General features: G+C 46.2%; 1 protein-coding gene across 1 annotated transcript in view; it reads left to right on the forward strand.

Moving 5' to 3' along the window:
- The window catches only part of PDLIM4 (PDZ and LIM domain 4), a 50,539-nt gene that overhangs the window by 16,786 nt on the left and 20,889 nt on the right, over positions 1-12,864 (forward strand). The window contains exon 3 of the mRNA XM_005503502.3: positions 10,035-10,119. Coding sequence (XP_005503559.2) covers positions 10,035-10,119 — 85 coding nt within the window. The remainder of the gene's footprint in view (positions 1-10,034; positions 10,120-12,864) is intronic.

Consider the following 12,864-nt stretch of genomic DNA (forward strand, 5'->3'; position numbering starts at 1 on the left):
TGTGAGCTGAGTCAGATCCTTCAACCCAATGGAGGTTTTATTAACTCAAGCAAGAGTAGCACAAGGATTGAAATCGCCTTTGGGCAAAGCATCTAACTTCATTAACATCCATCTATCATTTTCTTAAACATTTGTTCAGTGAATATACATTTGGAGGTCCTACCAAATCCACTTTATTAGACTATTTCAAAGCAAAACCAAGGCTTGTTTTCGGTGTGTATGTTTTTGTTGTGGTGTTGTGTTATGGCTTTTTTTAATTGAAATTCTGTAGCTAAGGGTTTCTAACACAAATCGCATTATCCAGTCAAAATGAGTGCTCCTTATAAGGCTTACAAAAAACAAATGTTATCTGTAATAGATTTAAATACGTGTATACAGTTTCCCACTTCAGATTAAAAAGGCATTTCCTGCTATAAAGAGTTATCATTTACTGTTTATACTTCTCTTGGAAAACACATAGCTTCTGACTGTGCTGCTGTAAATGGATTAAAGCTTTGTTGGTTCCTCATGGTTCATCAGACAGTGGTATCTGAACTGCCTGGCTGAAGCAGAATCCCCTGAGCTCAGCTTCAGCATTAGGAAAGAAAGAGAGAAAGAAAACTTAATGCAAGTAGAATTTCCCAGAGCCAAGGAGAATGGTTGTTTTGCTTTCCGTTAGGAGCAGTTTTAGGGGGACTGGATGGTTTTCTACCCAGACAGGGCTGTACCCAGGGCAGGACAAGGGTTCCCCTGCTGGCTGTCCACAGGCTGTTGGAGCTCTTTGGAAGAGGTGGAAGTCCTTGTGTTGTGACAGAAGCTATGGTGAGCTACCACCTGCTGAGGTGGTTTGGGAGCAGAGCAGCTTTGTCAGGGCTTATATTAAAGTTTTGCTGAAAACAACTTTCACCTGCAGCATGGCAGCATTTTCTTCTTGTGTATGAGGACTTCTACTGCATGAACTTATAGGCTGAATTCCCACTTTTACACCCCATTTTAGCCAGTGGTATCGATTGGCATCTGTTTGGCTGAGATCAGACCCTTGAGTACACCTCTTCCATGACAGGCACACACACAGTGTGTGCACAGACTTCTGCTGATGTCAGCCTGGTCCCCATGGTTGTGGTGCTTGGATTTTGGTGGTGGTAGCTGCTATGTTAGTGGTATCTCTGTGAAAGTGCATCTTCTTTCCTGAGAGGTGACTGCTTGCACAGGCACAGGGCAGGGGTTGTGTCAAACTGGTACAGCTCCTCTCTGTCACCAGAGGAGTGGATAGAGGTGCAAGCATGTGCCTTCGTGCGGGGTTAGGGGTGATCTGTCTGTTTAGCTTGTCTGAGATGCAGAAATGTTCCTTCACAATCTCATGGTGGTCTGGAAGCCGCTGTGTGGAAGACTTTTTGGCAGCAGGAGGGTCTGTGGCTTCAGGTTGGGTTTGCCCAACTACATTTCTAAACATGGATAGTTTTAACTGGGACACCTTGCAGGATGCTCAGAGGAGATTCTCTAAAGCAGGTGTTGCTGGTGATGACCTGCAGCCTTGCAGTGGTGTGGTGTTTGTGGATGAGGTGGCTTGGGCTTTGCTAGGCGAGAGAATTGTATTAGTTTTGTCAGGCCTTGAAGTCTTCATGTATACAGATTTGAAAAGCTCTCATGCCTTGTAGTCAGACAAAAATAAATGTTCAGGCTTCTGCAAGATGGGAGTGGACAGGAGCTGGTGACAGTGTGGAACCGTTTGGTGTGGGGTGGCTCATCTCAGGGAGGAGATCGTGCTGTTGGGTTGGTTAGGTGGCTCCCCTGAGAGCAGCCACACCTCGGCCATGCCTGGAGAAGTTTGTGGGGTGGCCTCTCTTGATAGGAAAAACTGAATAGTTTATTTTTTCTACAGTAAGGAAAGCAACTCCGGTAATGCTTTATTAGGTCTATTTTTAGTTTGACCCAAAGCAAGCTCTCGGTGACATGGCTCTTGGATTTATCTCCTGTTTCCCGAATGACCTGTTGGATCCAGAGGACTCTGCTCAGCCATTAGTCATCACTGGAAGTGTGTCCTGTGCTACCTCCTCAGGATGAGCGGATCCCTGCTCCAGGACCTGCTTCCCAGAGAGTGGGGGCGACCTGTTGCTGATGACGGAACAGTGTCCTGGGGCAGTAACAGGGATTTTGTTGGTTTGGGTCTGTGTCCAGCAACTGCTGTTCGGAATAGCTGCAGGTTACCGCCCTGGACTCTGCTATTGGACTGAGCTCCAGGAAAGCCCCAAGTGCAGAGATGTGGATTAGCATCTTCTCCCTTGGTCAGAAGGATGCTCTTCAAGCAGGATCCTCTCTGTATGCTGCCTTCAACAAAATACAGTATGCAAATCAACACAAGGAGGTGGTTTTTTTTTTTTTTGAAGTAAGAGTATTTGTCTGAAATATATTTGAAATAATGAGCTTGTTTATTGTAGGTCTTTTGTGAAGACACAAAATCTGATGTTAATTCTGTTTTACCAAAGGAGGCTCCCTGCAGCTGGGCACATGGGCATGAATCTGGCAGCCAAGGGCTTTCAGCCCTCTGGGCTGCTTCTGTCCCGTGCCCTTTCTCCATGAACCCTTGGCATTGTGTGTTACTGTGATATGGAACAAGATTGTTTATTGTTTTCAGACCATGGTCAGTAAGTGCCCTTTGACTAGAAAGTTCAGTAGAAAGTCAGAATAGGGGAAAAAATGGGTGGAGAGTTACTGTGTGGTCTGTCAGAGTGTCCTGAGGACCATGTGGCCCATCCGGGTTTCAGAGGGGTTGGTGATGCAGAGAGCTAATTGACTTTGGGAGGAGACACTGATCATCCTATTTATCAAATTTGCTTAACTAAGACATTTGGATACACCAGAAACAAGTAAAGAGCCAGGAGGACTGACCATTTGTAGGTAGAATAAACAATTAGTGCGTAAAGCTTTCCCATGCTGGTACTTGAGAGGAAACGACTGAAGTTAGTGGGATTTCTGCTGTGACACAAACTTTGGCCACAGCCAGGCGTGACTGTGTGGCTGGACTGCAAATAGATTGGCACGTCTATGGTTAGCACAGTCTGTCATTAGGAACGTCACACTGGGTTTGACGTTTTTTCTCTTAGCTGGCTGCATGGCGGGATTTGGAAGGAGTGTTTTCAAAAAAAAGCTGTAATGGAAAGCAGCACCCAGAGCACTTCTCCCTGACTGCAGGGCTGTGCCGGCTGGTGAGAAGTGCATCTGCTGTGGCTTCACTCGCTGGGGGCTGCACTGAGCTGTGGGGGAGCCAGGGGTGTCAGCGGCATTGGGACCTCTGGAGAAGTGAAGTTTTTAAGGCAGCAGAAAGATCTGCAGTGCAAGCAGCGTGGCTGTGTTGGCAGAAAGGAACCGCATTGTTTCCTAGTGTATCTGGCACGATTGCTTGACAGCTCCTGGGAAACTGGAAGAGTGTTTGTTTTCTCTTTGGGGGATGCTCCAGTTTCTCTGGGCTGGTCTGAGTCCTGTGGGAAGCAGGGCTGGGGGTGCAGCTCAATAGATGGGTCTGCTGGTTGGTAAAGAACGGCAGGACTCGGGGCAGCTCTGCAGCTGCTCTGTCACAGAATTCTTGGAAGGCTGAGATAGGCAGTGTCTGGAGGGCAACAGCAGTAAAACAATGGCATGGTGAGAAGCTGGCTCCAAACAGCAGTCACCTTGAATAGAAAAGCTGTTTTGTTTTCCAATAGTAGCAAAGGATCCAGCAACGCAAACCAAAATAATGGCAGGCTTGATAAAATCACATCTGGATTTTCTATAGTGATGGATGTTCATGTGAACGAGTACTCATGCACTAAAATCAGTATTATTTTTTGCGATTAACCTGTTCTCACCCTGGAAGGCAGTCAGCATCCAGGCAAGTGCATGGAGCAAGTCTGTGGTCCAGAGCTGACCAGCTTGGCAATGTAGCTTGTCCTGTTCTTGCTTACATATTAGTGCGTATTTTCTGATCTCTTCTGAAGGCAGCCTTCCCAGCTCCTTTGAGGATGAATATCTCTTGGGGTTGTGCTGCAGCCCGGGTTATTAGGGAAGATATGTTACTTCAAATCGGGTCATGCCTCAAATAAAAGCTACCATAAAATTGTCTTAGAGTTGTGCCTTGCTAAAACCATCCCTTGAGAAGACAACTGAGCACCCAGAGGACCTCTGGCACTGGACAGGAGATGTTGTGGCATAATGGATGCTGTTCCTGTTGATGCACACAGCTGGAATGTCCTTGGCAGTACTGTCCAGATGTGCCTGCCTGTGCATGAGGGGGAAGTGAGCTCAAGAGGTTTTCTGAAGCTGTGGTCTGCCAGCTGGGAGTACGGAGGATTGAGCTGCATCCTTCCTGGAGAGGCAGGCTCCAAGCCCGCACTGGGAAAACTGCTGGGAAGGGGATGTTGCAGCTTCTTGAGTGTGGTGGGGCTGCACCCCTCCTGTCCCCTGCAGCCCTGGTGCTAGCTGTGAGGTTGCCCTTGCTCTCAGGCTGTACTAACATTTCTTTTTTCTAGACATGTCTACTCTGTCCTTTACCAAGGGCTCTAGGTACTCTTGGGCAGATCTTTCTTCTTCGCACCCCATTCTCTAATGCTTTTCTTGACTACATCCTGTCCCTCCTGAAGTTAACAGGAGTTTTGTCCTTGGGTTTGCTGGGTCGCATTTTGCCCTGAGTCGTGCAGGGCTGTTTCTGGGCAGCGATACCATGAAAAGCAAATCAGCACAGTAGCCTTTCTGTTCCGAAGTGGAGCAGCCAAAAATCCTCATCAGCTCATGAAAGAAGTCAATTTATGTAACCAATGCTTATGTGGGTACTGATGTAATGCGTGAGGAATTACCTGGGCATCCCTGTAACAAGGGGTGGCTGTTCAGTTTGTAGTTAATGGTTCTGAATTGTGAGGCCAGGAGTTCAAGTGGTTTAGTAAAGCTGGAGCAGTGCCAGGTACCTGGGCTGGGGGGGAGGTGGTGAAGATGCTGATGAGGATTTAGTGGGACTGTTTGGGATGCTCTGATGATGAATCAGGCAGCCTCTTCCCAGCTGTTGAATTGCAAGTCAAGGTAGCACAGGGGCTGCTTTGCCTGGCATCTGCAAGGGAGGGTACGAGCAGGTACGTGGCAGCTGGTTGGAGAAAATCCCGGGTGTTAAACAGCCCTGTGAATTATTACTCACAGAAATCTGGTATGGAGTTCTTGGTATTTAGCCACAAAATGTATGTGCTTGACTGACAGCCAAGGATTTCAGAGTTTTAAACAATGTAAATGTGTGGATAAGGATGATCACATGGTAAAACTTGTTCTTTTTTCTCACTGAAGTTGTCTTTTAAGTTATGCAAATGAAGAGATTCCTTATCAGGCAAGAAGGATGCTTTCTGGCTCCTCCACCCCGGGAGTAACATGTTCAAATTCCTGTGACGTGCAGGGAGGAATTCATGTTTTGGAATACTTTTGACAAAAAAATTAATTTTTATGCTGTTCTTCCCATTCCAATTACAGCCCTTTTGGTAATAACACTGGAGCTGTTTGTGCATGGGGCTGGGTGGGTGCTGGAAAAGTGACAGCATCTACCTGGCCCCAGGCACAGTCAAGGACCCAAAGGTAGTTGTGTTGTATTTATTTCCCTACTGTAGTGTCAAAGCATAAGTCCTCAAGGGTTCAGCTTTGATTCCTTCTATCTAAAGTAAATTCTGGAAGCAGTTTTTTCCCCCTCTGTCCAGTCTGTGTGCTGCAGGAATGGCGCTTCTGGGCCCTCACCCATGCGGGGAAGGTATTTCAGAGAGAACTTCTTTTTAAATAGCTGCTGTTGCAACCCCTGCCCAGCTCTGGAGGCTGGTTTTGCTCTGTGCGACCCCTCTGAGCAAGGACAAGGGGTTGAGAAAGAAGCAAACAAGCGTGTGTGGGCCAGAAAAACCCAAATTCCTTCACAGGTGACAATGGGGTGCAGTGTTCTTGCAGTGTGGGTCAGATTTGCTCTAATTTGCCTGAGACTGAGTGACCAAGCACAAGTGCGAGGCTGCAGTGGGGTTTGCAGCTGCAAGCTGTGTTGTGTCCTGCTGTGGGATGGAGAACCAAACCGCTTCCCTGGGGATGAGCAGCCTGCAGAGAGCTCACGTGGATTGATGCACTATCACAGTTGTGCTGAGTCTGCTTGGAGAGCGCGAGTGTGAAGATTTTCTGTTTATTCCTGCCCTCAGTACAGAGATGGAGTTTCTATGGGAGAAAGCCCAGTAATGAGTCTGCTGGACGTGTAGACCCAAAAGTCCCTGGAAACTCATGTAGTTGATGTTCTTCCGAGCCCCTGTCCCACCTCCCCCAGCTCACAGAGGTTCTATCAGGGCCTGTTTGCTGCAAGCAGCAGAGGCACGCTGCTGGGAGATGGGAAGGATGACAGTGTCTGATGTTCTCAAGTTTCCAGTAACAGTACAACTGAAAAAGTGAATCACAGCTTCCCCTCCAGAGCTCCTCAAGGACTAATAGAGAGGAAAGCCGGCAGCTTTCCAGAGCCTCGATACACAGCGATGGTTTCAGCTGGGAGGAATGAAGCAGAAGTCCCATAGCTTCTCCTTTGTGTACCCTGGCTGAGCTGGGTCCATCAGGTGCTCAGCAGAACTCAGCTCCTCCTCTCAAAGCCTTGGCCACCTTGCATGGCAGGTGACAGCCCTACATCGGGCTGCAGGGATGGACCCAACACCTTATGGTTATCACAGCAAGGTTCACAATCCTGGGTAATCAGAAGCATCAGCTGCTTCTAGGCTGGGTTCGGCTCCTAGAAGGCTGATGGCCATATCTGGGATAAAAACTGATTGTGACTGTAGTGATGTACCATTGTGGGAGGTGAACAGTGTTCAGGAGATGGGCAGGGACCTGGAGTCACATCCCCCAGAAGGGACTATACAATTGGGGTGCAATGCAGCCATAGGGTTGTTTGAGAGGTTTGTGTCACTGTTGCCCATCCACACCCATGTGGCTGCACCACCGCAGGTGGTGACATCGCCGGTCCAGGCTGGCACTCTCCCAAATGCTAAATGTTAGTTTATAACAGGATGGAGAAATTAGAAATTCAGTAAGTCCCAGGAATTCTTGCAATTTAAAAGCAGCTCTACAAATGTAGAGAGCAAGACTTGCAGATCATTACCAGGTGAAAAAACATTTTGGTGAAGTATGTGAGCATATGCAAGTAATCTTTTGAGAATTATGTTGAGACTTTTAGAAAACAAATGGTGGGATAAAAGTGTCTGCAACTTTTTTTTTATTTATGTCTTGTTAATGGGTCCTTTTCCTATGAAGCCTTTGTTGAAGGCCTAGCACTAACCCAGGTCAAGTTATTTTTCTTAGGCTTGTCCTATCAGCCGTTAAAATAATGTTGTTAGTGCTGGGTAATGATTTCCACGTAGCTGACTTTAATCCCCTACAACACATCTGAAAACACTTTTCCCATCCCTGAGCCGTAAATTAAGCCACTTGGAACATTTGAGTGAGATGTCTGATCTCTTGCCTGTTATGATAGAAAAGTGTGATTAGTTTTTGCTGTTGTCTAAACACAAAGCTCTGACTGTTGGAAGCCAGGGTGGCTTAGGGTGGCCATGGAGACCCTGAGGTCCCCTGTCCTGGTGGGGGTTGCTGGGGACATATGGATGGGGGTGATCTCAGAACTGCCCATGGCATCTCACTTTCAGTCAGTCACCTCTGAATCATTTTAGATTACCTCATATTCTGATGTTCCTGTGGAAAAGAGGGAGTTTCTTTGTGTAAGCATAAGTGCTCATCAAACATAAACTTCCATTTCTTGAGTCTGGTGTTTCTCCCAATCCCTTATACTTTTTCAGGCAGCCTTTAAAAATACCAAATAGAACCTGAATTGTGCCATATTGGCTTAATTTCAGACTGTTTTGAGTGGAAGCTGTGGCTGATGTCAGTGTGACGTGGTTCAGGCCGCTGCTGGAAGCTGTGTGAGGCTATTTTCCTTGTATCAAGAATTTTTGTTTGCTCTGAAGAGCTGATGGTGAAACCTTAAGTTTAATCATTAAAAGCACTAACTATGAAGGGGCCTTCTACATGCAAACCTAAGTCTGGCCATCTTTTAAGTGTGAAATCAACTATAATTTTTGGAAAACACAAGTTTAGCTGCTTTGTATGGGGAAATGGGAAACTCCAACTAGAAAACACTGGCAGTACTGGTGACCCAATGCCATAGCTTCCTGCAGAGCAAATTTACTGCTGTCTCTCCCTGCAATCAGAATCACTTTCTGAATCTCAGTTCTTATTTACTGGCAAACTGAAGCCTTCAGGGATCCTATGAGCAGTGTTTGGCATGTGGGCCCCAGAGCAATGAGGGATGTTGTAACAGCCCCTTCGCAGTGGCAGTGTGAGCACACATTGGTTGGTTCAATGCAGGGGAAAAGCATGGAAATTATCATTATGAGCTCTGCCAATGTAATTAGGCGTTTTCATTGTTATGGGCCTCCAGATGAAATTCTCAATGTGGAAGCAATATACACAGCACTGGATTGTGGCAAAAAGAGAGCTGGGATTGCTAGGAATGCTGCTGTTCCTGGGAAGGCTGGCTTCCTTTATCCCACCAAAAAAAAATTAGACTGGCTTAAAAAGAAGGGTCCCAGCCTAAAAACTAAAATTATTATGATAACAATAATAAATTAGAACAAGACATCTAGCTATGAGAGAGCAAGTTCTTCCCTGTTGAAGATGCTGATGGTAGTACTGAGTAGTGGTTTGGAACAAAAGAGCTTAAATACTCTGGGGATGGATCTGAAGTTAAAGCCTGTGGGAGTCTTTTAATGGGTTTTAGGTCAGACCCTAAATTTTGAAAGGCAGGTTTGTATGCTGACTGGTTTAGATGCAAAATACCAAAGGTAAAAATTTACCTCAAGGATTCCTGGGTTAAAACTACGCTCCTGGTTTTTCAAACTTGGACTTTGCAGATAATTAAACCAAAGCTGAATGTGGTATGTGGCAAGGGCCATAGTCCAGTGAAAGATGCGTGTCTATGGCCATAGTGAGTGATCTATGCCTGCCAGAACAAGACCTATTTTTATTAAGTGGTACATATGCAGATTGGGATGATAAACAGAACATCATGCATTTGAAAACTTTATCTTGTACTTCATGCAGTTTCCATCTCCCAACTCAACCTCTCAGCATCCACAAGATCCTGTGTATGTGCCCACTGGACCTTGCCCAGATCCCTGCAGCTCACAGTGTCCCAAGCATTGGAGAGGACACACTGGACATCACATCCCAGCTGTGTCCCCAGGTGCCTTCCTGGGGAAAAAGTGATCAGGCACATGGAGAATCCTTGGAGAGTGGCAGCCCCCTGCTCTGGCTTGGCAGGACTGAAGATGCATTCATTAATGGAAACTGTATTTTTAGGGCTTTTTCTATCTGGCACCTGTTGAAAGGGTCAAGATGATTCATACGGGGTTGTGTAAGCGTTCTCCCTGAAAGGCATTTATATAATTTCTACTGTGGTCTAGCATATAGGTTTGCCAGGGAATAAACACACACACACACATATATATATATATATATATATATATACATGTATGCGCATACTTATATACACACACACATAATCCGAATGCATTTCAAGATTTGGAACCAGAATAAAGGGGCAAAGCCAGGGATATGCAAAACAAGAACTACCCCAGGTCTGTCTCCTGATTTCTTGAACTGAAATAATTTTGTATCTTAAACTCCATCTAAGTTGGAACCTGTAGCTCATGAATGGTTTTGAGCTTCATGGTTTTAATAGCATGGAGCTGGCATTTTCTCTATTCACCCTTGTACTATTTTTGAGGATAATTTTAGACAAATGCATTTATATATTCATTCCCCTGCAGGCCTGCGTACTATGTTATATATGTTTGGGGTTTTGCTGGTAGTGTGTTTTGGTTTCTTTTGTTCGTTTGTTTTTGAGAAGTTTGTTTGTCATGTTCTGTTTGGGGTTCTTTGTGTGTGTTTGGTGGGTAGTGGGTTTTTTTTTGTTTGTTTTTTTTTTTTTTTTTTTTTGTAAGCCATTTAAGTTGAATTTACTTAATTTCCCATTGCAGAACTGATGGGAAGACCTGGTCGCCGCCTGTTCTGGAAGATGGCAAAGCTCAAGCGTACCGGATCAACATAGAGCCGGACCCACAGGTACGGCAGCAGCCCTGCGCACAGGCTGGTCTCCTCTCTGGCATCTGGACAGCCCTCTGCTCTGCCTGCGGTCCTTCCAGAGGTTGAGTTTCTGTGTGTGGTTTTTAAAGCATTATGTTTGTTAGACTTTTCTGTGCAGGTCTTGCTGTGCTTTCCTTGAGTTGGTAAAGCTCCTGTGGTGAACCAGATCCCTGAACTGAGCTGGCATAAACCCAGCTCTGTAATTGCCTTACACCCACGTTAGGCTTTGTTGAATCAGCTTACAGGTAGCATGAGGAGGCTGGGCAGTGGTGCGAGGGGTGGGTAGTACCCAGCATGGGACCCCCATTGAGGCTGGTGACCAGGCTGGTGCTCAGCATCATTTAATGGAGTTATTGGAGCCTTCCTGAGGATGCTGCCCGATTCCAGAACAGCATACCCAGGGTCTGTTTGTACCTGGGGCAGCGGGTAGAGCACCTCCAGAACAGCAGCACCGGCAAACCCACCCTGGTATTGCACTCGAGCAACTCACGGGTCTGCTCGTCTTTCTTGTGCTGATTGACAGGCCAGTGTGATCTGTGTGCTTAGGCTTTGAGTTCTGGCCATGTTTGATTCATTAATCAATTACAGCAATCATTTTTGACAGATATTTCTTCTTAATAGACTTTGATGTGCCCAAAACCCTATGAATAATATTAAATAAGGACCAAATGTGCAGCAGGTCTGCTGCCAGATACAACATTTCTGAGGTTTAGTGCAGATTGGATTTGAATCTGGCTATTAATATATGTTACATATGGATCCTTTTAAAAATTAGACAGTTACATAGAATATAATGAGGGAGTAGAGATGGATTTTCCCAAATCCGGACCTACACTGAAAATGTCTAAATCTGGAGTACTCAGTGGGTAAAGCAGCCGTGTTTGTGGCGAGGCACCGAGAGAGGCGTATGAACAGGAAGGTGCAGGTACAGACAGCAGGTTCCTGCTCTTACACTCTTTTTCAGTGGCTGTATCTCTGTGTTGTCTTGCTTAATGGTTTTTTTGGTCTCCCAGAGAGGAGATGGAGGTACCATGCACACATTAGGGGATTCCAGATGTGAGTGTACCCTCCTCAGACTGTGCCTTGAGTATGGGTCATGCTGACAGTGTGGGACGTGTGCTAGTAGTGGTCCTGACCCCTGTGTTTTGCAGATGTCCTCTGACTTGTGTGACACTGAGGGTGATGGGCAGCACCCAAGGGTGCAGATCCTTGCAGCAAGCATCATGTCCCTGGGACCCATGACTGGAGGCCCCTATGGAGTGATGCCATATGACCCAGGGCTGTCCTAGGCTGGATTCATTCATCCCCTGGAGCAAAAGCATTTATTAGATTGTGAGAAAGAAAAGACTTATTGTAAAGTAATAGCTTGGCTCAAAATGTGCAACCTTTAGGTGCACTTCCTCGCATCTGGAAGAAAGCAATCTTCTTGGAAACACAAGGAAAAAAAATCTGCTGGAATTCTGCCCTTGAATCACAGAAAGAGGTTTGGGGTTGTCCTTGAAAAGGGTTTTGAAAGTTTTACCCCAAGTGGCCTTTCCAGTAATGTGGAGCACATGTCTTTCTTTCCTCCAGGTTTTACTCTATCAACTTTTCAATCATCCTGGGCAAAGATGTCTTGAAATTCTTTTGACTTGTGACTGCAGTTATTCTCGCTGGGGGCCCCTTCCCCGAAACACATGAGCATAAGCAGAATGATTAAATCCCTGTGATTTCTAGGAAACCATGTACCCTACAATCGTATTTTAGTGTATTATTTGGGTGTGATCTTTATCTTGAAGGCAGTGAGGCTTGCAGCTATCTTTTTGCAAGGGAGCTTGGAAGGTACAGAGTGGCTGCTGAGCCCTTCTCTTTCTAAATCTGTTGTGGCTTGACAGTTGCACCATGTGGAAAACCCCTACTCAGAGATGGAGAACGTAATCAATTGTCCTTATTAAAACTTTGATTAATGCCGTGACTGGAGGGAATAGCTGCACTTACAACTTAAGAAGCTGGAAGGGGAGAGAGCTGATTGTTCACAATTAGCAGAAATGACACTGAACAGGATGCCAGTGAGTCACCTTCATGAAATAATGCATTTAAAAAAAAAAAGCAGACTTTAGTTATCAGTTACTTACACTGCACTGGTTTGTCATTAACAGCAAGGCAGTATAGAGGAGGACACAAATTGCAGTGTCCCCAGCCACTCCTCCGTGGCCAATGAGGAGAGAGGGAGCCCTGATACTTCAGTTTCTGGAAATCCTACTGTCTTTGGCTTTCTGTAGCGTGAGCTCGCTAGACAAAATATCACCATGTGGTACTAATAAAAGGAGAGGATGTTTGTTTTCATGACCATTCCCATACTGCCAGAACTGGCAGCTTTCTGGCCTTGGGGGGGGCTGGAAACGTGGGCTTCTGGCCATGGGGCAAAGCCCTGTCTGTGCTCATTGACAACAGGTTGAGTGTCTGGGTGTGAAAATAATTGCAGCAGAAATTTAATTGGCAATGTGAAGCCAAAGCTGGAATAGGATAGGATGTAAGTCCTCCTAAACCTGGGCACTTGGCTAAAATAAGCTAGATGGGGTGAAAGGCTAGGTTTCCTCTGCTGCCCAGAGAGGGAGAGGCACTTCCTGCAGTTGGTCATCAGCCTTGTCCCAGTGGGCATGGCATCCCAGTGCCACCCAGCCGGCAGAGCGGCTCCTGGGTTGTTCTCAGGGGGAGGCATGGGGGTGATGGGGCCGTGGTCCT

Source organism: Columba livia, chromosome 14 (assembly GCF_036013475.1).
Source record: "Columba livia isolate bColLiv1 breed racing homer chromosome 14, bColLiv1.pat.W.v2, whole genome shotgun sequence".
Taxonomy (NCBI): Eukaryota; Metazoa; Chordata; class Aves; order Columbiformes; family Columbidae; genus Columba; species Columba livia.